This window comes from Phallusia mammillata, chromosome 7 (assembly GCF_965637545.1).
Source record: "Phallusia mammillata chromosome 7, kaPhaMamm4.hap1.1, whole genome shotgun sequence".
In the NCBI taxonomy this organism is placed as follows: domain Eukaryota; kingdom Metazoa; phylum Chordata; class Ascidiacea; order Phlebobranchia; family Ascidiidae; genus Phallusia; species Phallusia mammillata.
In genome coordinates, this window is record NC_137258.1 from 2,553,424 (window position 1) to 2,574,564 (window position 21,141).

At 36.7% G+C, this 21,141-nt stretch overlaps 5 protein-coding genes across 10 annotated transcripts; 3 read left to right on the forward strand and 2 right to left on the reverse strand.

The window, feature by feature from the left end:
- Positions 1-114: 114 nt before the first annotated feature.
- Positions 115-3,083, forward strand: LOC145202736 (UBX domain-containing protein 1-like). The gene is made up of 7 exons (XM_080075782.1): positions 115-273; positions 331-482; positions 789-882; positions 938-1,057; positions 1,422-1,653; positions 2,459-2,642; positions 2,755-3,083. The coding sequence occupies exons 1-7, from the start codon at positions 224-226 to the stop codon at positions 2,796-2,798; spliced, it is 876 nt and encodes a 291-aa protein (XP_079931908.1). The 5' UTR covers positions 115-223; the 3' UTR covers positions 2,799-3,083.
- LOC145202735 (acidic fibroblast growth factor intracellular-binding protein-like) lies at positions 3,026-6,061 on the reverse strand. Its single transcript, XM_080075781.1, has 8 exons — positions 5,971-6,061; positions 5,703-5,901; positions 4,506-4,632; positions 4,338-4,438; positions 4,148-4,281; positions 3,968-4,095; positions 3,318-3,446; positions 3,026-3,240 (listed from the first exon to the last, which is right to left on the reverse strand). Exons 1-8 carry the CDS (start codon positions 6,059-6,061, stop codon positions 3,070-3,072), a joined length of 1,080 nt encoding a protein of 359 aa, XP_079931907.1. The 3' UTR covers positions 3,026-3,069.
- Positions 6,057-13,938, forward strand: LOC145202732 (UBX domain-containing protein 11-like). 5 transcript variants are annotated; one of them, XM_080075779.1, is made up of 11 exons: positions 6,057-6,117; positions 7,089-7,330; positions 7,635-7,753; positions 8,058-8,186; positions 8,252-8,366; positions 8,432-8,568; positions 8,815-8,982; positions 9,076-9,199; positions 12,594-12,798; positions 13,128-13,277; positions 13,483-13,938. In XM_080075779.1, the coding sequence occupies exons 2-11, from the start codon at positions 7,099-7,101 to the stop codon at positions 13,610-13,612; spliced, it is 1,509 nt and encodes a 502-aa protein (XP_079931905.1). In that variant the 5' UTR covers positions 6,057-6,117; positions 7,089-7,098; the 3' UTR covers positions 13,613-13,938. The 5 variants fall into 5 exon arrangements, with proteins under 5 accessions (XP_079931905.1, XP_079931902.1, XP_079931901.1 ...); XM_080075776.1 differs by lacking the exon at positions 6,057-6,117 and adding an exon at positions 6,321-6,491 and having other exon boundaries at positions 7,089-7,303; XM_080075775.1 differs by lacking the exon at positions 6,057-6,117 and adding an exon at positions 6,322-6,491.
- Positions 13,939-14,465: 527 nt separating this feature from the next.
- Positions 14,466-17,726, forward strand: LOC145239466 (uncharacterized). Of its 2 annotated transcripts, none has more exons than XM_080102789.1 (7): positions 14,466-14,689; positions 14,834-14,927; positions 15,115-15,744; positions 15,953-16,079; positions 16,314-16,437; positions 16,629-16,810; positions 17,202-17,726. In XM_080102789.1, exons 1-7 carry the CDS (start codon positions 14,583-14,585, stop codon positions 17,375-17,377), a joined length of 1,440 nt encoding a protein of 479 aa, XP_079958915.1. In that variant the 5' UTR covers positions 14,466-14,582; the 3' UTR covers positions 17,378-17,726. The 2 variants fall into 2 exon arrangements, with proteins under 2 accessions (XP_079958915.1, XP_079958914.1); XM_080102788.1 differs by having other exon boundaries at positions 14,477-14,689; positions 14,822-14,927.
- A 278-nt stretch (positions 17,727-18,004) lies between these two features.
- On the reverse strand, positions 18,005-20,895 carry LOC145239472 (small ribosomal subunit protein eS1-like). The gene is made up of 6 exons (XM_080102796.1): positions 20,779-20,895; positions 20,455-20,605; positions 20,054-20,160; positions 19,567-19,726; positions 18,939-19,131; positions 18,005-18,172 (listed from the first exon to the last, which is right to left on the reverse strand). Exons 1-6 carry the CDS (start codon positions 20,838-20,840, stop codon positions 18,039-18,041), a joined length of 807 nt encoding a protein of 268 aa, XP_079958922.1. The 5' UTR covers positions 20,841-20,895; the 3' UTR covers positions 18,005-18,038.
- Between the last annotated feature and the right edge of the window lie 246 nt (positions 20,896-21,141).

Genomic DNA, 21,141 nt, shown 5'->3' on the forward strand with positions numbered 1-21,141 from the left:
TTATGGGGTAAATAAAATTGCTTTCTATTAGTTTTTGTAAAGAACTTTGCGATCAATCAAGAAAAGTTTGGTGAAATGCGTAAAATATTTATCACATTCACATACATGACTCAGCTAGTTTCAAAAAGTGTGGCTGCCTTGTCAACAACAGTTTCGTTTCGTTGAGAAATGAGATTAAACGTTAAGAATTGAGAAGGTTGTACGTCACAAACTATCAAGCAAAATGTCGGGAGTGGATACCCTTGTAGAAATGGGATTTCTGCAGAACAGAGCGTAAGTGAAAACCCAGTTGAATGGAACTACTTAAAAGGCATTAAAACTTGTTTGCAGTGAAAAAGCATGGGCCATCATGGGCGAACGAGGCGGTGTTCAAGCCGCAATGGAATGGTTGCTTCAGCACAATGAAGATCCAGATATAGATGAGCCATACAAACCACCAGAAGGAAATGTTCTTGGGAAAAATGAAGGCGGGGAACCATCAGGTAATATCAACATTCAGCAATACATGCTTTCTTGCAATGTCCTTCAATTGTCGCCCAACTAAAAAAACTACAGGCCCCCTTAGCCCATTGCTTATAATAAGGCAGCTTAGCCTGTATAACCTGCTTGTAGGCCTTTGGCCTAGTTTAGTCTGCTAAGCCCTCGATTAGCCCCTGTTTTGGTTTGGGGCTGTGCAGGATGTGCAGTTTTGGCTTGGCCGCTAATAAATGTAGTTCATTAGCATTTTTGATTGGTACACACTTACTCAGCAAGTAGATTGTTTGTACAAAAACTTACATTGCTTGTAGTTACTTCGGAAACATCAATAAATGTAGAAGAACAAGAACAAGCTCCCGAACAAAAAGCCTTGACTGCTGAAGAAAAAGCACAAAAGTTTCAAGAGTGAGAACTTTGCATTAAACATTTGTAGTAATTTTTAACATATAGACTATTACAGAGTACAGGAAAAGATGAAGCAAAGAAGGCTGGAGCGCGAAGAGGAGGAGAGGAAAAGGGAAATAGAAAACGAAAAAGCGAGAAGAAAACAAGGACAAGACATATCGAAAATTAAGGCAGAGTATGAAACATTGGTGATAAATATTTTGGTTTATTTAACCTACTCTGTTGGTTTGGGCTTTGATTAACTGTAGCAAAAACTTTATACTAATGATTGTGGGTCAAAAAGTCATACAAGACTTTTTTAGATGTTAAAATGTTAGTACAAAATATACAAATGCCATAAGATTTAGATTTGTATTCCCTGTCCCTGTATTAGATTTGTATTATGCCTGGCAGCAATCGTTTATAAATCTGTATTTAAGTGTAATTTTCAATGAGACAATCACTCAAGTTCTAAGGCAACCAAGGCTTGTATGACGTTGCAATCACTAGACTGTTGTATTTGGGAATCATATTAAATAAATTTGTTTCTTGAATTCCAGCATCCATTTTAAAGAAGCACAACGATTAGCAGAGATACGAAAGCGTGAAAAGAAAGAAGACCTGATTGCACGGCAAAAAATTAAAGAACAAATAGCCAGAGACCGAGCAGATAAAAAGGCCCAAGAAGAGAAAAGCAAACAGGCTAAAGTGGAACAAGCTGCATCAGTGGCAGCCTCTAGCCAACAAACTTCTTCCCCAGTCAAAAAAGACCACACACATGCCAGACTACAGGTGCTTAAAATGTTTAATTGTGGTTTCATGTATTGATTAAAAGCCACACTTAAGCCCTGCTAAACTTTTTTTGAAATTAATTTAACCTGGACCACAGAGCAATCCAAACATTCTTCTTACAAATATGTTCTTAAAACTTGTCACCCGGATGTGAAAAATATGCAATTGCCTGAATTTATTAAACTGCAATAAACATGTTTTGTTGTTAACTTTCAAATTATAAATTCTGTAATGTTAACTGATCCACATTACTTGTTTTTATAGTTTTTGAAAATAAGATTTAGTTTATATTTTTTAGATTAGTTCTATAACTTATTTGGTATGCTGGCATAACAATAAAATATAATAGAATTGTATAATGTTCTAAATTGCATATTCCTTTCCATTAGCAATTCCATAATGTTCAGGGGACAGATTTTTGTCCGGTGGTACTAAATACCGCATGTGGCCGCATGTGACCGCATGGTATACCGCATGCTACCGCATGTGACCGCATGTTATCACACGGCAGGAATCTGTGAAGGACTTAAATATGCTTTTACCAAAAAATAATTTTGCGGACTTTTGAAAGCGCTGACGGTTAGAGCTATTAGGGTTGGGTGAAGGTTTGAAATTAAAATCAATCTAGAATCTGGTCTATTTTACCCCTAATGGGGCTGGAATTCTTACATTTCACATAACATGGTGTATTTTAAGAGGAATCAGATGCGGTCACATGCGGTCACATGCGGCCACATGCGGTCACATGCGGTATTTAGTGCCACCCATTTTTGTCCACCTTGGATGACAAGCTCTGTTTCTGTAGATGCGATTACCTAATGGCTCACAGATGGTTCAGCAGTTCAATGCTCAAGAACCTCTTTCAGCCGTTCGCCTGTATGTGGAGCTAAATCGCAAAGATGGCAACACCGATCCTTTTGACCTTATGACTGCTTTTCCTAAAAAAGTGTTCACCTCCGAAGAAATGGAAATGCCTTTGTCAATGCTTGGTGAGCTGTGTCAGAAATTATTTAGCAAAAATTAAACATAATCACAGTTAATGTTTAAATTAACACACCACCAACATAGTTGGAATTTTTAAAATAAGTCTGATTTTTGCAGGTCTTTGTCCCTCCGCAGTTTTAATGGTAACGAAACCACACTGATGTCTAAAGCAGCAGTACAGTGGTGGATTTTATACAACAGCAAAGCCAAAGCAAACAAGGGCACTGCTGACAACCATTACTGGTCTTTGAATACCAGAGATATTTAAAATGCAAATCCATGATGCCATCTTATCAACATTCAAATTAGAAATGTCACCTAAACGGACCTCATGTTTCCTATTTCGTTGGTTTAGTTTACAGCTTACCTTTTAACATATACAACATGCTTGATTGTTCATTTTAAGTATGTTTTGAGGAATAAATAAGAAATTCACAATCGATAAATTTGCAGCAAACAGTGTTTTGTTGTGTGGAAATATTTCATCCACGATGCAGAGCAGGTTTCAAGTTGAGGCAGCGATTCCGATGTGCTAAAATAACTTGTCAGAAACAAAGTCAGGCGTGCTTTTTCCCATCCTGCTGACTTGCAAGGTTCAATTATCTATTGGAAATGAAAATCCAAATAGTCTAAAACAACAGCTCAGAAAGAAACACATGCCTTGCCAAACTATAACTTACCCTTTCCACTAAATCAATGAAGTAATCTCGTATCTCTTTAGTCTTATAAAGGTTGGCTGCAATGCTGACTATTCCACGAGACAATTGACGGAATAGGCTGTCACACCACGAACATAATTCTGAGGTGCTCTATGTTAAAAAAATAAGTTTATGCATTTAATTTTGAGTTGAGTTTATTTTGCTTGAAAGGTTAGTTTATTTTCGTTAACATAATGACACAATTGCACTCGACCACCAACCAGACAAAGCTATGCAACATTATAGTGTTATGGAGCCCATACATAGGAAATGCACTTGGTAAATGAGGGTTAAATGTACTGCTACCTGAACCACCATTACAAGGTTTAATGTGACTGGGGTGACAAGAAAAAAAAACTGATGTTGGTGCTTTGTGGATAAACACAGGTGGTGGGTGAAAGGGGCCTATAAATATCAACCACCCATATAAGGGAAAGAGGGTGGGTTCTAATAGAAGCTGAAACCCTTTCAGATAGGTTCAGGGGCAGGAAGAAAGAACCCACACAAACTCCCAGTGAATAAGTACATTTTTGTGAAGAAGTTGGTAGTGTTTTTCAAGTTGGTTGGGTCTGGGTATGGATATTTATGAGTACCACAAAGCAATGGCACATTTTTTGGGGTACAAAACTTACTTTTTGGATTTCTGCACTAACAGCTTGTTTGTGGCGATCAAACACCCTCTGATCTGAAATGAGAACTTTTACACCACGAAGTTCATGAAGAAAGTCTCGATCCAGTTCAATGTCCGGACAAGGTGTCTCTAAAAAGTTTGCATTATGCTGGGTAGCACAAATACATCACTTTGTACCAACCTTCTGTTGAAGCTGTCCAACTTTCAATTAGGAATTTTGAACATTGAACAAAGTCATTTAAGTTCAGCATCATTAGTTTGCGTTTGGAGCATTCAAATCTTTGACTGGACAGAAACACGATGGCAGCATAGTTCCTGTTGCAACCATATTTGTCAAAAGAGTTCACTACAAAGTATAAAAACTGTGATACCATGCTAAGTTGTTTGGCAACAAAAAATGTGTCTGGATATTTTCCACCAAGCTTCCAGATAATTCCTCCATCACCTTAAACACTCTTCTGCAGTTGTCAAACTAAAAGCACAATCTATGCACAAAAGATCAACAACTTCCACAAAATCAACAGAAAGAACATTCTAACCTGTCGTTGGCAAGATTTCAATTTTACACCAGTTTTGGAGGAGATTTCATCCAAGTCTCTTCTTGTGCCTTTGCTTAACTTTTTTCCAAGCAAATCTCGAATCACTGTTTCATCAAATTCATAATACCTGAAACCAGCTTGAGCACATTACCACTTGTTTACACACACGTACTTTATAGTTAAGTGCATATTAATCAAAAATGCCCCACAAGTTTCAATACTTCATCCTTAATGCCTTGTTCCACCAGTTGCTATTTTATTAGAATGCAGTGGTTTGTACCTAATGGTAATAAAACTTTACTAGGTCATGGCATTTAGTGTTTATTACAGGATCTTTCCCGTAAATAGTAGGCATCTTCTGTCGACGATCACTGATTAAATAGTGAATTATCTGTAAAAATAATTGACGAAGCAACAGCGCTTCCTAATGAGAATCAGTCAACAAATGTTATTTAACGATATATATTTCACCCGTAAGGGCATCATCAGTCGTCTGTCAAACAACAGGTGTAGTCAACCCTGATGATGCCCTTACGGGTGAAATATATATCGTTAAATAACATTTGTTGACTGATTCTGATTAGGAAGCGCTGTTGCTTCGTCAATTATTTTTACTTGGTCATGTGATGAATTAATTCACATTTTGCCCTGTGAATTATATTATGATGAGACAATACTACTAAAAGTCACCAGGCATTCTTGCACTGCGGGAACATTTTAAAGGGCTACTCTAAAATACACAATCTACGCAATCTACTAAAAAAACTAACTAATATGTTGACGGTTAGGGCTATTATGGTCTGGGTGAGGATTTGTAATAAAAAATACCATATAATTTAATCTCAGATACCTTTTGGGCTTAATTTTCTTACAAGTGTTAACATGCGGCACCATACGGTATTTAGTACCACTCTCAACACATATGTGAATATTAAGCCTAAACTGGGTATCTAAAACTAAATTATAGCGTTATTTTTATTGTAAACCCTCACCCAGACCCTAAAAGCCCTAACCGTCAACATTTTTAAAAGTTGCATACGTTTTATAAGTAGATTGCGTAGATTGCGTATTTTAGAGGAGCCCCATTTTAAAGTACAAAATAGTGAAGGCAGCAATAGGTAAATTAAATTGGACTGTTCCGCAGCTTTATTACCATTATGTCTACACATGTAATGTAAAGCTGTGAGGTTGACTAACTTTGTGATTAACTGTGTTTGTGAATCACTGGTAAGTTGGTAAGTAAGTTGATTAGAAAGAGTGTTTGGGTTAAACAACATTGGTTCAATCATTCCAAAGTTTCTGTACTGATCAAGAATGTAAAACATAGATTGATTTCGGCACGCAGTAGTTTTCTCCAGGCCTTTGGCTTTCAAAAAACGCGAAGTGGCGACTTCAGCTGTGGAAGTAAACAAAAATATAAGAGATTGAAAACGCATTACAAAGTATTTTATTTGCTCTTACTGACCTTCTAGCTGCTGTAGCCACAGTTTGAAGACATCAAAGTCAATATATGTGGAGTTTCCAACAAAAACATCAATATCAGGAAGACTTTCCATCGTTAAAATAATCCTTGCAAAATGCAGTAACAAATTTCGTGAAGCTGACAGTACAGGTTATTTACCGCAAGGGTATTTTGTTAATCATAAAAATCTAACAAAATCAAGGTAGTGATTTATCTTAATTAAAAACCTAATTTACGTTGTTGGGCAAAAGTACAATGGTTAATGTCTAATGCAAAGCTAATGCTGTATATTAGGTCAAAAAAGCACAATTTATTTATATATCTCCTGAATGTCTTTTAAATTTTTAAAAAGCTTCTCTTTAGCGACACCGCTTAAAACCCTTGACGACAAACATTAACAATTTTTGAAACATTAACAAATTGTTTATTTACTTAATGGTAAACTATTTATCCAGCGGCATGAGTTCTCCATTAAACAGTTTAAACAAAGTGCGAAAGTCCCCATTAGCGAACAAACAGTTTGGGTGAGTAAAACTTTTATTGTTCGGAAACCCTGGTCGAAGATGGTGTTACCTGTTGCTTTTGGCAATAATGTGATGACGTCATAGCGACTATACTGTTAGCGACTACACATAAAACTTTATTTATATTTGTCTTGTCTATGTTGTCAAAATCAATGTCAAAACACTGCTGATGTACAAGTGTTAATTTGCAAAAACATACTGCTTAGTATTACAGCCTGATGGCAAAAATACATTTGTTGCTATTTTTGGTAACCTCAAGTTATCAATCACATACATAATAACGATGTACTAATACAGAAATCGTCCTGATCCACGCATGCTCAACAGACGATTCCAGCCACATATATTGACATTAATTAGCTGACAAATTCAGCACACACTTAAATCAGTATGTGTATTTATTATTGCAAAACCTTTCGGAAATCGATTTCGCCCAAATATATGGCATCGTCAGTCCTATAAACAGGAAATAAACAGATAAATCACGATATAAAAATGTTACATGTTACAGTAATATTAAAAACAAACAACCTTTAAAAAGACTTATTTTTAGCAAACTAATAGCTACACATTTAGAATTTGTTACAACTATTGCAGAAAACCTAACATGCCATTTCGTCCAACCAATCTAATCGAAGATCAAGATTTGCTGGATGATGTTACGTCACATATATTGTCCCAACAAAGACCCAAACAATCATTGAAAGCCATGAACAGTGAAGGACTACCATCAGTCAGTTCATCTGTTGAGCGGCTTTCTCCAAGAAGATCAATGCAATCAACAAACTCTAAATCATTATCAAACCCACTGGGTCAAGTGAGAAAATCAAATCCCTCAGGTGGTTGTTTGCCTAACAACTAATATAGAAATTAAGTATTCATGTGCAAGAGGCGTGTTTAAACCTGTTTAAAGTGTTTTAAAATCTTTTTTAAGTCTTTTTATGTATAATGTTGACCAATAATGTGGAAATGTCATTATCATTTTTTTAAATTGAAGATTTAAAAAAAAATGTGGTTACGCCTAATTACAGGGCTTGTCAAATCATATTACATAATATACAGTATATACTTTAAGCTGGTCCACTTCTCTTTTTGTTAGTTTTCTTTTTTGACAATTGATTTGTATAACATCTGCTCATACAGGACCAAAGGCACCTAATGATTTGGAGTTACTTTCAACAATGATCAAGAGAATTACACAACTTGAGGGTCAGGTTTCATATTATTCTAAAGAAGTTGTGGAGAAAAACAAACAAATCAAGGTGATGGTTTTATGACTTGTGTCTGTACTGAACATAAAATGTAATTTCACTCAAATTTTACACTCTTAAAGTTATAGTGAACATAATTTTGTATCATGAATATGAATATACATACAAAACAATACCGTTAAATAAAGCAAACAAATACAAGTATTTAAATAATGTTTACAAACAAAAAAATATCATATTCCAGTTGAATGATAATTATCAAAAGATACAGTTCTTCAGAAAGTACATAAAACAACAGGAAATGATACATGTCAAATCTGCTTATTGTTTTTCAACTAAGTGTTCTGTTTTTTAGAGTCTCGAAGATCGCGTAGCTGTGTTGACACAAAGCCAAATCAGTGAAGATTCATCATCAAGTACAAGTTATGTTGACAAACTTGAGGGAAAATGTGCTGACTTGCAGGAACAAATATTTGAAATGGAGGTATGAGTTTTGGGTTATAAAATATACAACTCCTTGTGTTCAAACATATATCATGCTTTTTGTAGGCATTTCTGGCGGATTATGGTATGATTTGGGTTGGTGACAAATCGGAGACAAGTTCAGAGGGTAAGGATGAGGAAGAAAGATTGCCAGTCGCTCCCAATGGTACTTGGAAACCAGGTAGACAACATAAACAACAAAATTTAGAGGTTGTATAAAGTCTGGTAATTTGTTCTATTATATAGCGATGTCTGTGAAAGCACCAAGTTCTACTTTCAATCTGGATTATGATCTTGTCCTAAGAAACATCCAAGATTTAAACGTCATCGCCGGAGAAGGTGTTTCGAAAGTTGAAAAAACCAAAGATGGAGCTCGATTGAAGGTTAGACAATTTCTTTGTTGGTTTTAAGTGTTATTAGGAAATTTTGGCAATTTGCAGCTTCCAAGTTGAGTTTTCTTAACCTGTTTTTAATACATGTCTGTACTGAGGTTGTACAGTAAATATGATTTTTAGAATTGAACTAAATACCTTTGGCTGGTGTGATGCATTGTGTGGTACACATTGTGATTTAAATTAAACACAAATTCTAACCCTATTTTTGACATTGTAAGTTTGTTCTCCCCATAGATGCAAGAGACGGTTTCAATGACTTTGTACGCAAACGGGATATTATTATTTGATGGCCCCTTCAGGTCATTTAAGGAGCCTTCCACTCAGCGTTGTCTGTCTGATATCATGGATGGTTATTTTCCATCAGAGTTGCAAAAGCGATTTCCGGATGGTGTTCCAATAAAGGTAACTTCCAACTGTAGTTGTTTTGTTCCAAATTCCATCTTAAATAGTGTTAATAATTTCACATATTTTAACCTGAGGATTTTCTGAATTCAGGTAACAGACCGACGTACAGTGGAATACACAGACCATAGACAAGCAGGGGGTTTCCCCGGAATAGGACGTAGCTTGCAGGATCGCCGCATAGGCACAGTTCAATCACTTTTGTCTTCAAACTCAGGTATGTTGAGATGAGATGAGTTTATTTCGTTTGATCAACATAGCGACACAACAGCACTAAACAATCGACAAACTGGAAATAGCTACAACGCCTAAAACTACCTAGCCAGTGTTCTAAAAAACAAGATTAATAAAAGTTGCACCGTTGGGCATTCTGTGCCCTATAAACTGTCTGTGATGAGCTAAATACATCTTGACAAGCAATTTTTCCATTCACGTTCTCCATTAGAGGCAGTTACATTGTATGTTCGCTTGTTTCATTTTTATTCTTGATGGGCGCGCAACGCCAGAATGTGGTATACTCACAATGAGTCCGCTGTCGATCTGCAAGCAGTGGTGTAGCCAGGGGGGGGGGGGGGGGGGGGCAAAGGGGCCATGCCCCCCCCAAATTTTTTGAAATTGTACTCTTCAAAAATAAATGTGCTATATCCATTTTTTAATTGTTTGTTTATGACTGAATAACTGAGAGAATGTTAACTAAATTGCCAAACAATGATTATTATCGAACAACAATGGTCATTTACACATTGGCTTTGGCATTAATGAGTGTAAGAGTCACTTGTATTTAGTTGGCTTTGGTGATAGTCTTGTTGAAGTAATATAGCAAAACATACGAGAAATAGCAAGAAGTATAAATAGTAAATACCAAATATTATAGTTTATTGCGATGTCTAAACCAAAACAAGCAAGATTGGATGCATTTTTTTCTTCAAAAAATAAAGATCAGCAGTCCTTAGAGGAAACACCTGTAACGCCCAGTGTTAGCAGTGTTAGAGTTACTCAGGAAATAAGAACAACAGACGATCTTGGATTTATTATGAAACACCATTCGCGGTTAGCCGATGATGAGAGGTATAGACTTCTAACATCTGATGATATAAAAAACGTCCCGCTTCTTGATACTATTAGGCAAGGTCGCCGCAAGTTTCTCAAAGTTTGGCTCGATGATGATAGGTTTTCGGATTGGTTGGTCTACACTCAATGCTCTGATGGGGGCGGTTTGTGCAAGATTTGTGTTCTGATGCAAGTACGTTTAAAACATGGCAATCTCACTAACGCTGCTTTTGTTAACAAACCTTGCACTCACTTCAAAAAATTCATCGAAAAGGCTGTTGCTCATCGTGATGCTAGTTACCATCGACAAGCAACTTTAGAAGCAAAAAGTTTTCTTAGAAGCATGGAAACTAACCAAAATGTATCTGCGAGCCTGGATTCAGAATATTCCAGACAAATAAAGGAAAATCGAAACATAATGGCTTCCATCGTTAAAACGGTGATGTTCTGTGCTTCAAACAACATATCTTTGCGAGGCCATTCGGTAGACAACGGAAACTTTATGAACCTTCTTAAATTTCGCATCGACGCTGGGGACGAAACTTTAAAAAGCCATTTTACTCACATGGCTGGTAATGCTAAATACACTAGCCCGACGATACAAAATGAAATTCTGGGTTTAGCAAAAGGTCTAATTGTTCAAGACATAGTCACTGATGCCAACCAATCGTTTTTTTCTGTAATAGCCGATGAGTCTTGTGATATATCAGGAAAGGAACAGCTAAGCATTGTTTTGAGATACACGAAAGCTACAGAAGTGTATGAGAGTTTCATCGGTTTTGTTGAAATGAACTCGGTTTCAGCAGAATCGATTTCTACAAGTATTTTGTCTCACCTTACCAGCACAGGATTGGATTTACAGAAACTTGTCGGACAGGGCTATGATGGAGCGTCAACAATGGCAGGTCACGTGAGTGGTGTGCAGAAGCGGATTCGCGACAAGTACCCTCGTGCATTATTTGTTCACTGTGCTGCGCACTGTTTAAACTTGGCTATAAATGATCAAAGTAAAGTTCCAACCATCAGAAACACCTGCGACATTATTAGAGAGACCATCCGTTTTTTTAGAGAAAGTCCTAAAAGACGCACATGTTTAGGACTTAACATCCCGTTGTTCTGCCCTACCAGATGGTCTGAAAAATACAAAAGCATTCGAATCTTCAAATGTAATTTTAAACGTATACTCGAATCACTTGGCGCCTTGGAGTGTGATTCCAGCGGTGATACAAGAGCAAAAGCATTTTCGTTAAAATGTGCTCTGGAAAAGTCTGGAGTTACTTACGCCGTGTGTTTGATTGGGCGATTTTCGGCACTCATTGAACCGTTGGCGCGGAAGCTTCAGGCTGTCGGAGTATGTGTGCCAGATGTGAAAAACTTGATCACTTCTCTTCAAAACGTTCTATCTCAAAACCGCATAAACTCGGACACTGCGTTGGATATTTACAAAGAAGCTTGTGAAGTATTAAATGTACAACAGCTGACTACACCCAGAATAGCCGAGAAACAAGTTTATCGCGACAACGTCAACGCAGAATCTGGACCGCAGTATTTTTATCGTGCAGTGTATATTCCTTACATCGAAGGTCTGAGTAGTTCGCTTCACGAACGATTTAGTGACAATTCCTCATTTTTTAATTTGCTATCGATCATTCCACCCAACAAACCAACCAAGTTAGATGAGATTGAGCGTTTATATTGTTTAGATAACCTTGAGAGCGAAGTTATTTTGTGGAGATCTTCTCTAAGCTCTCAACTCAAACCCGAATGTTTTCATGAACTTCTTTTGAGCGCAAACGACTATCCAAGCGTTCGCAACATAGTCCAGATCATAATGGCGTTGCCGGCAACAACTGTTGAAGCTGAACGTTCTTTTTCGTGTATGAAGCGGGTCAAGACATGGTTGCGCTCAACGATGACTTCCGATCGCCTTTCAGATATATGTGTGCTGCATTGTCATCATGAAAAAATCAGCGAGGAAAAGATCAATCAGATTGTGTCAAATATGGCTGGTAGTAGGCGAAGAATGAACTTTTAATCATACCGTTGTGTGCAGCTAAAGCAATGAAGATAATTTTTTTGTGTTATTTGCCTCAGAAAAATTGCTGTTTGTGGGCACAACTATGTCGTTTTTCGTTTTCGTTGAATGTTATTTTACTTGTAAAAAGTCACAAAATATTGGCCCCCCCCCAAAATTTTCCGCTGTCTACGCCACTGTCTGCAAGTTTACATTGTTAGGCCGTTGACTTATTTTTATTCAATTTTTCGAGTAATGAGGATAGAATTAAAACACAAATACACGAGACGAAAATTGTGGGATTTTGTTGCGGGGAAAAAAATTGTGGGAAAAAGTTCCATGGAAAAAGCTTTTGCGTGAAGTCGCAAGTCGCCGCAATCCAAAAACCTAATCCCAACTATGGAGGGACATAACACAAAACAATTCGAAAACTATATCTGCGGATCATGTAAAATGCCGACGGTGGACGTATTTGGTCCGCGGGCCGCACTTTGGACACCCCTGCGCTAACCATTTGGCAACATTATCATGTTTGGTATTCAAACAGACAACAATGACGTCACTGGGGCACCACGTGACTCAATGAACGTCGAGAAGTTTCTTGATAAGCTTCCGAAGTCAGTGATCCGTGACAGCAAAGTGGTCGACGTTCGCTCTACGATCCGCGACGTGCTGGCGCCATCTGGTGATGAGAATGTCAGTCGCTCGACAGAGATTGTCGAAACGGAACAAGTCAAAGAAATGCAAGAGAGGTAAGTTGTCTTTTGTTTCATACCACGTTTTCGTGTAACAATCTTTAACTCCTATGAAACCTATTGTCATTAGGTTCCAACATCATTTTTTAGGTGTCTTCAATATGAATTAATTTAACTTGCAAGTGTTCTGTTTGGCCGAACACTTAACATCTCACGTTAATACCAAGTGAATGGCTATTCTGGGTAATATGGCAGAAGCCATTGTTAAATTAAACTACTGGACCCTGTACAACAACAGTACGTTACTAATTGGCTTGTATAATGTCCCCATTGCTGTAGCTTAAGATTATATTAGTTCTTCAATATTTTCTACTGAACATCATCAGAATGAATCTCCCTGAGAAAGAGCGACCGCCAAGTGCTCGTGACGTCACCACAGTGCGAATTAAGTCGGAAGACGGAAAAAAGACATTTGTGTTGAAAATGAAATTCACAGACACTATAGGAGACCTGAGGAAATACATCGATAAACAAAGGTAAGTGTTGTCGAAATAAAGTGATATGATAAAGTGAATCAGGAAAAACCTGTTTTAGTACACTATAACACGGACATAAAAAACTTAAGTCATACCCATAACTGTCAGAAACTGATGACATCAGCGATCATTGAAACATCTTCACTTTATATACAAGATCTCTTGGAGTTTCGTGTTTAATTAAACATGGTTTTATTTTCACTAGGGGTCGCCACGGACGCACTTACGACATTCTCTCGGCTTTTCCGCGACAAATCCACAAAGACAACAAAAAAACACTGCGAGAATCTAATCTCGTTCCCAACGCAACGCTTCATCTAAAGCCGCGCAAGTGATGTCACAAAATCCATGACGTAGCATGAAAGTGGACTCACAACAACTATGGATGTGACGAAACAAGGCAGTTACGTAAATGCGTCACATGGATTTCTGCAGCAATTTAGCAAACTTGGCTGGTGTATAGTATGTAGCGGGGTGTTTATGGACTGCAAATTCCATTTCGCATTTTGAAACATTTGTAGCTATCCGTGTATCTATGATGCCATATTAATATGACGGTCGCGAGTAAGCAAGTTGCTAAAAGCTTGGAAAGACAAGCATAAGTTCGTTTTTACGTCTGAAACTGAATTTTTAAATCTGCCCCATTTGTATTTTTTTTTTTCTTGTGTAAATAAACTGAGAAAGTTAGTTTCGCATAGTGCAATCATCTGGTGTAATCGAATATTTACCTTGAACCAAACAAACGTAGTACAAAATGTTTTTGTAAAAGATAACTAATTTTCGATTTTACAGATATTGTTTAAATATCAAAGCAATTATAGCCTACTCAATTTAAGTTTTTTGTCGTTTGCCTTTTTTAATGTTTGCTGTAATAAAAAAATGCTTGCAAATGGTTGTAAAAATCCTTGGTCAGTATAGTAATGGTTTTTATAGTTTGACGAAACAAAACCATGGATTTCAAAGCTCAGGCTATTTCGTAGACGTGGTGAGTTCAATCGATTATGTTTAGAAGTATTAGAACACATGAAACAATCTACAAAAACGTCAACCACGGTTGAACCTCGTCTTTAATATTGCAGTTATATATATTTCTCTTTTATTTAAAGTGATAAATAGCATAACATCTCTTGATTTCGTGCCCCAACTGTGGAAAAAAATCTTGACCTGTGCACAGTCACGCACTGATGATTGATACGCATGAGTGCGTACCATTTGGTTGTTGTTTTGGTTAGAACTTGGAATATTACTACGGCTTTTATGTTTCATTTAACTGGATAAATTATAAGTACAAAAGTCTTTCGGGAAATGAGTGGGTTAAGTAAAGAAGAGTATCTAAAGAGGTACCTAAATCCCAGTGAAGGTGGGGATACAAAAAAGAAGAAACGCAAGAAAAGACCTAAAGTTTCTGCAAGGTAAAATCAAGTTTTGGCTTTTTTGTCAGTTCACATACTGAATCTGTTACTACAATTAAGTTACAATAATAAAGTGACTATTTTCATGCATGTGTGTAACAATTTAACACTTATTTATTAACAATTTGCAAGGTTTTTTTTCAGGAATGGAATGGGAATGAAAATTTTTGATGATGATGTTTCACTGAATTCAATCGCACCCCAAGATGAAATAGATGACGTGGAAAACAAACTATTGGTTTGATTTAATCTATAGATTATTGGGCCATAAGTAATTTATTTTAGGTTTAAGGTGGTTAAGCTGGTTGCCTTGAAATGAATGCCAGGTGTATTTTTATTTGTAATTCTTATTCATTCAACGAGTTACTCCTGATTTCAAAAACTCTTGTTTTCAAATATAATTTGACATAGTGTTTCTTGTACAGGTTGAAGATGAAAAACCGTTGGTGGAAGAAATTGATAACCGCACTGAAATGGAGAGAAAGTTGGATGGATATCGCTCAAGTGGTCTTTGGAAGAAGTTGGGAGCAGATGAAGAAGATACAAATGAAAACAAAAGGACTAGTGAAGATAGTGACTTGGAATTGCCAAGGCATTCAACTAGACATGACTCTGACAGTGACGATATGGACTTACCTAGAAGGCAAGGCAATTCGAACGACTCTGATTCACAAAAAAACATTAAACCTCGCTCAAAGCATGTTAGTAAGAAACGCCGCAAAAGGCATGACACCGACAGTGGTTCAGACATACCGAGAGTACGAAGGACTGCGTCTTCTGGTAGTGACTTGGAGATTCCAAGACAGAGTAAGCGACATCATGACTCTGACAGTGATTTGGAACCACCAAGAAGAAATCGTCATGATTCAGATAGTGACCTTGATTTGACTAGGGAAAAATCTAAACGACGTCATGACTCAAGCAGTGATTTAGAGTTGCCAAGAAAATCAGCATCTTCTAAACGAAATGACTCGGACAGTGATTTAGATTTGCCAAGACCTGGACAGAAAAATAGAAAACCTGATTCAGAAGAAACACACATATCTCGAAAAAAGGTTTGAATGCTCTATGCAGTCCTGAAATTAATTTATATGTATGCACATTTGAATACTACAAACAGTTTTTAGTTGTTTAATATTGTTTAGACTAGCACGACATTTAAACAAAGTAACTTACTGCTAAAAAGTATGTACACATACTGTGCAACACTTTCACAATATCTCATGGCATATTTTGAGCTGTGATTGACTTCCGTATTTTTAGCATGGAAACATGATGAGTGGAGGGAAAGGAGGACTTACATCTGTTGACTCACTTCGTCATGAGATTAAACAATCAAAAAAGAAAGAAAGCGACCTTCAAGAACTTGCCAAACAATATAAGGATGAAAGTAAGTTATATCACTGCATTTTATCCAAATCCAGTTTCGCATTTATCGAAGTGAAAGACGTTTTAAGACAAATGGGTTGGAAACACAGGGCTTTGAATGTCATATATATTGAAATGAAAATGTTGTATTTAAGTTGAACTTTTAAACTTGATTAATGTAGAGTATATTAACCAGGCCCAATATTGGCAGTAAATTACATTGTTATGACAACACTACACTTTGTTTTGCTACTAGCTACTGTGTATCGCGAACGTGGTACTGGAAAAAAGAGGAACATTCAGAAAGAGAATGAGCAAAAACAAGAGGATGTTGAAAAAAGAAAACAGAAGGAAGAACAATATGATGCATGGGGAAAGGGGTAAGATGGTATTTTTGTGATCATGGCAAACATTTTTTGTTGATATTTGCTTTATTACCTATCTTAAAGTTCGGTCTTCACAAAGTAGCATTCTAAGTTTCATTTAAGCCATTTGGTCTAGTTTGTTGGCAACCATTAGCACTGTTTGTAAAATTGGAAAAAAACTTAACCAAGCACTTTTGTTACAACAGCATGAAGCAATCAAAACTGAGGGAATCTGCCATTGCAGAAGCTTTACATGAATCTAGCAAACCTCTTGCCCGCTACAATGATGATGAAGACTTGGATAGAATAAGAAAAGAAGCTATGCGAGATGGAGATCCGATGGCTGCCTACATTAAGAAAAAGAAGCAAGCCAAAAGCAAAACTGCTGGTACTTTATACATACAGACAAATGGTTCTTGGTTAAGCTTTTCTATGACAATTTCATTGATTGTTAATACACTTAAAGCCATGGGTTGTACCCTATACTCTTATAAGTAATTAAAAAAAAAACTTGGTTGCCAAATAAAACTTACTAAACCTAGCCACAACCTTTTGTAGAGGATGTAATGGTGTACCAAACAATGCACATACTAATCAACTAATAGATCTTAGTGTTCCTATGTGTTAAAGATCCACAATTTTGGAGGAATTATTACTATATTGTGGAGTACTGCTTATAATAACATTTTTTAAATGCCAAAGTGTCAAACAAAGGTGCATACTTCACATGTGCCAGGCACAACATTTCTATAAACCCAACTGATTTTTTATATTTCTAGACCTTCCAAAGTACAGGGGTCCTCCCGCACCTCCAAATCGATTTGGTATTCTCCCTGGATACAGGTGGGATGGTGTGGATAGGTCCACTGGATTTGAGAAGAAATACTTTGATAGCATTTCCAACAGAGAAGCGAATAAGAATGATTTCTACAAATGGAGTGTGAATGACATGTGACATACAAGATGCCTCAATGTTTTAATCAAGGTCTCAAGTTGCATCAAGCCGTCCATTGCACCTGAAAGTGGTGTGGCAATAGTTGGATTTTAAGACATTACACAAATAGAGGTCATTTGGAGATTTCTGGGATTGAGAGTATAACTTGTACATTAGTCACTGGTTATTGCTGGCTTTTATTTCAGCATTGTGAGAATATTATGAACTGGGACACAATGTAACTGTTACTTAACCCCCACAAAAAATAAATTCGAAAAATAAATAAATTCGAAAAAATATCTTATTTTTAGTGAAGATGTAATTATTACTGGAAACCTGCATTTGTGAATAAAGGGTCAATAACTAGGAATATTTGTGGAAGTGAAAGTCTCTTCACTAGACATTTAGGACTGCAGAAGTAATTATACAAACCTATAGCTTGACAACCAAAACCTGCAAATTTGTTACAGAATCCTGTTTATCAATACAGCAAGAAATAGTATTGATTTGCTAGTCAGGTATTTCTGGAATCAAGCTTTAAAACATGGAAGCTTAATGCTTTAGGCATAACCTAATGCATCACAACTAGCTTTGTCTGCAGAACACAGCTGAATAACCAAAACAACATGAACTTTAGCAAGCGGTATGTGTAGGTTATCGGAATTTATTGAGCGCGTCAAGCTTAAACTGATGCTTGGATTGGTGGTTCATAGCTGTCGCCAACAGTACGATCAACCTTTGATCCAGTGTCGTCTCCACTCTTCGTAGGTGCCGACTTGCCACTGCCTTCGCCGTGCATCTCCATAAGACGACCAACTATACGTATAAAAAAGAGTTAAATAAAGTTAATAAAAAAGGTAAAATACACCAAGTATGGATGAAGCTTGTGCCAGACCCAAACTGCAAACAGTTGGTCTGAGAAAAAAAACTCCTACATTACAATTTGTCAAACAATTCCATATAACTTGCAACAAAAATATAACAAGCATGTTAAGCAAAACAGAACATGTGCAGTTTTATCACAACCAGGCTAACCATACCAAAACATCTGACAGGCACTGGAAGATTTAACCATGCTAAAAACGTTTTCCCAATGCACAAGGGTCGAATAAATCAGCGCTCTTTAACCTGGGTGCATGGTTACCCCAGGGTACACAACAACAGTCATACAGGAGTTCACCAAAAAATCTATAAAGGTGTGTAATTTGCAGTGTTCACATGATACCAAAAATGACACCACCTTAATCAGTTTTGTTCTCTTGAATAACATCAATTTACATTTTCATTTCGGCACGATGACCAGAAAGCCCCTTGAGAGATACATTAAGCACAAGGGTAAAGGAAAGAAAAACAGTCAGTGGTGGCCGGTGGGATTCAGCCGGTTCGCACTGGTTCTATAGAACCGTCTCACAAAATTTTATGAGATCAGTGAACCGGTTAGCATTACTGGTTACTGTCAATGGACTTTTTGTAACAGAACCGGCTGACAAAACATTTGAATCCCACCACTGAAAACAGTTAAAGAGCGCTACATTATATTGCATGACAACGAAAATCTACTAATAGCAAAATAAGAACTTACTGTCAAGTTTTGGTTTCTTAAGAATCTTCACTTTGCGAATATGCACATCATGCAGGGGGTAAATTCCCTGGCAAGCCTTCTCAATGTCTTTGGCAATGGAATCAGGGATAAGTTTATTAACAAGATCGCGGAGGTCTCCCATTGAAACTTCACGAGTCATTATTTCCACCATTTTTGCACGAATGTTCATCACCTTTTTAAGAGGACATGATGTTAAAGAATAGCATCAAACAATTGCAGCCATATATGGAAAACAGACTTATAGAAATTTATTTGCAAGTCAAGGTTTACAATTAAGACTAAATGGTAAAATTCACCACATATTCAAGGGGTAGTATGTCAGCAATATAAAGGAAGCAAAATATACAATAAAAACAGTTATAATTTAAACATTTTGCCCCTATGGAACATTAAAGATGTGTTAAAAACCAACATAATTACACTACTATTGTCTATTTACTAGCATTGAAAAATGTATCTGAAAGTAAAAAATCTTAAAGGGGTATTTTATTTTAAAACTCTAGTCAAGTAGTTTCGGCGCCTTATGTGTACAGACAATCCTACAAAGGAGTAACAAAGCAAGAGTGAAAACAATGTGTGGCCTTTTTAAAATAAGATCATCTCACACCTGTGCATGCTGAGCATAGGATGTCTTTTTGATTTGGTTGTTACGCTTGTGGGTGAAACCAATGCAAAACATCCTCATCTTGTATCCATCAGTTGTAGCAACATCCACAGATGCTTCAATCAGTGTCTGCCACTTCTTAATCATGGAGCACAACTTGTCTCTGTTTTTGACATGACCATTAGACTACATATAATACATCTAAACATAGCTGGATAAAATGACATATATAGTCAACAATGTGATTTTAAGAATGCACATTTTCAATGGCATTAAAATGGTATGATTAAATTCATTTCAAAAAAACACATTATATGTAGTAACAATGTAGGTGTAGTACCACAGTACCACATTTTCCAATGGTAAAGTGTTGAAGTTACTTTTGTGTACACATCTATAGTCAAATGTCTATGGTGAAATATTGTTTTACAGATTATTTCTACAAGCTCTGTTACTCATTTTTGTGATAAACTTTGAAACAGTTTCATACCTAGTGAGAAGCATGCCATGAAAGTTAGTGAGGCAATGTTTTCCTTGAATGTCTTCGACAATCAGTCGCATCTTTCTGTATGTTGACTCGTCACCATGAAGATCAGCCTGAATGTATAGCACGTAAAAAAATAACTTGTACTGCATTTTGATAAGTCTTAGTTTTTAATTTTTTTACATAACCAAATGGTTAGTGCAACTGCCTAGTGGGTACCAATCTTAGCCTCTAATCCTCAGTCATTTGTGTTTCACTGAGCAAGAAATTTTGATCAACATTTTAAATTCCTCAAAAAACACTGTCCATTTTAAGTCACACTATATTACAGTTGTTTCTGGTTCCATACAAATACATTATTAAAATCCGCACAAAAAAAATTCAGAAAGAAACCTTGCATTGCATACCTGGTTGCATTCAAACACACGTCCCTTCAAACCATCAGCAGCGATTTTGGTTCCCACGGTCCTAGACACCAAAGTTTTGCCGATCTGGCGGTGTTTGAACATGGCAGGGGCCTTTACATCGTACCAATCCTTCTTAGAGAACGGATCGACGCTGCCAGAAACAAAAACAACACACTTGTAAAAACGTACCTTTTCAATTGAGTTAAGATGTGATGAAATTATCCAGCTAAATCGTGTATTAATATGCATCGGCGGACTATTATTTCACGAATGTCTGTTCTGAAAAGCTTTAATTTTCCAAATTGGTGAGTAAAAATCACTTACATCTTCTTCTTTCCACCCTTTTTGCCTCCCTTCGTAAGGCGCTTATTCTTTCCTACAGCCATGTTAGCCCACTTATTGAAAAAGAGCTAGCAGGAGTTAACGTGAGAATCGTCAATGTTTCAGCCAAAATCCGAAGCTACACAGTATTAGAATAAACGAGAAGTGAGAAAAGTTGAAACTTAGTACTGTTATAATTTTTATGATTGTGAGTTAATTCTTGCGAGTGAACTAAAAAATGACCTAAAATACGGCACTTTTGTTTACCAACAAAACAAAAAAGCACAAACAAGGTATTTTTTTTCGGGTGGCCTCTACCACTCGGGATAAGTTTTTTCACATGTGGGTAACAAAAACTGGTTGCAA

What these genes read in the sequence shown, in the direction of transcription:
- LOC145239472 (XM_080102796.1), bottom strand. Translation starts at nt 20,840, where the DNA reads ATGGCTGTAGGAAAGAATAAGCGCCTTACGAAGGGAGGCAAAAAGGGT. An exon ending in AAGGGTGGAAAGAAGAAGAT is followed by an intron (nt 20,606 to 20,778) that starts GTAAGTGATTTT and finishes TGTTTCTGGCAG; the next exon opens with CGTCGATCCGTTCTCTAAGA. An exon ending in TAAGAAACCAAAACTTGACA is followed by an intron (nt 18,173 to 18,938) that starts GTAAGTTCTTAT and finishes TTATACGTATAG; the next exon opens with TTGGTCGTCTTATGGAGATG.
- LOC145239466 (XM_080102788.1), top strand. Translation starts at nt 14,583, where the DNA reads ATGAGTGGGTTAAGTAAAGAAGAGTATCTAAAGAGGTACCTAAATCCC. An exon ending in CACACATATCTCGAAAAAAG is followed by an intron (nt 15,745 to 15,952) that starts GTTTGAATGCTC and finishes CCGTATTTTTAG; the next exon opens with CATGGAAACATGATGAGTGG. An exon ending in CAAACAATATAAGGATGAAA is followed by an intron (nt 16,080 to 16,313) that starts GTAAGTTATATC and finishes TTTTGCTACTAG; the next exon opens with CTACTGTGTATCGCGAACGT.
- LOC145202732 (XM_080075775.1), top strand. Translation starts at nt 6,403, where the DNA reads ATGGTAAACTATTTATCCAGCGGCATGAGTTCTCCATTAAACAGTTTA. An exon ending in AGAAAAACAAACAAATCAAG is followed by an intron (nt 7,754 to 8,057) that starts GTGATGGTTTTA and finishes TCTGTTTTTTAG; the next exon opens with AGTCTCGAAGATCGCGTAGC. An exon ending in CAATGGTACTTGGAAACCAG is followed by an intron (nt 8,367 to 8,431) that starts GTAGACAACATA and finishes TCTATTATATAG; the next exon opens with CGATGTCTGTGAAAGCACCA.
- LOC145202736 (XM_080075782.1), top strand. Translation starts at nt 224, where the DNA reads ATGTCGGGAGTGGATACCCTTGTAGAAATGGGATTTCTGCAGAACAGA. An exon ending in GGATTTCTGCAGAACAGAGC is followed by an intron (nt 274 to 330) that starts GTAAGTGAAAAC and finishes ACTTGTTTGCAG; the next exon opens with TGAAAAAGCATGGGCCATCA. An exon ending in ACACACATGCCAGACTACAG is followed by an intron (nt 1,654 to 2,458) that starts GTGCTTAAAATG and finishes CTGTTTCTGTAG; the next exon opens with ATGCGATTACCTAATGGCTC.
- LOC145202735 (XM_080075781.1), bottom strand. Translation starts at nt 6,061, where the DNA reads ATGGAAAGTCTTCCTGATATTGATGTTTTTGTTGGAAACTCCACATAT. An exon ending in TGAAATCTTGCCAACGACAG is followed by an intron (nt 4,439 to 4,505) that starts GTTAGAATGTTC and finishes TTGTGCTTTTAG; the next exon opens with TTTGACAACTGCAGAAGAGT. An exon ending in TCATTGATTTAGTGGAAAGG is followed by an intron (nt 3,241 to 3,317) that starts GTAAGTTATAGT and finishes CATTTCCAATAG; the next exon opens with ATAATTGAACCTTGCAAGTC.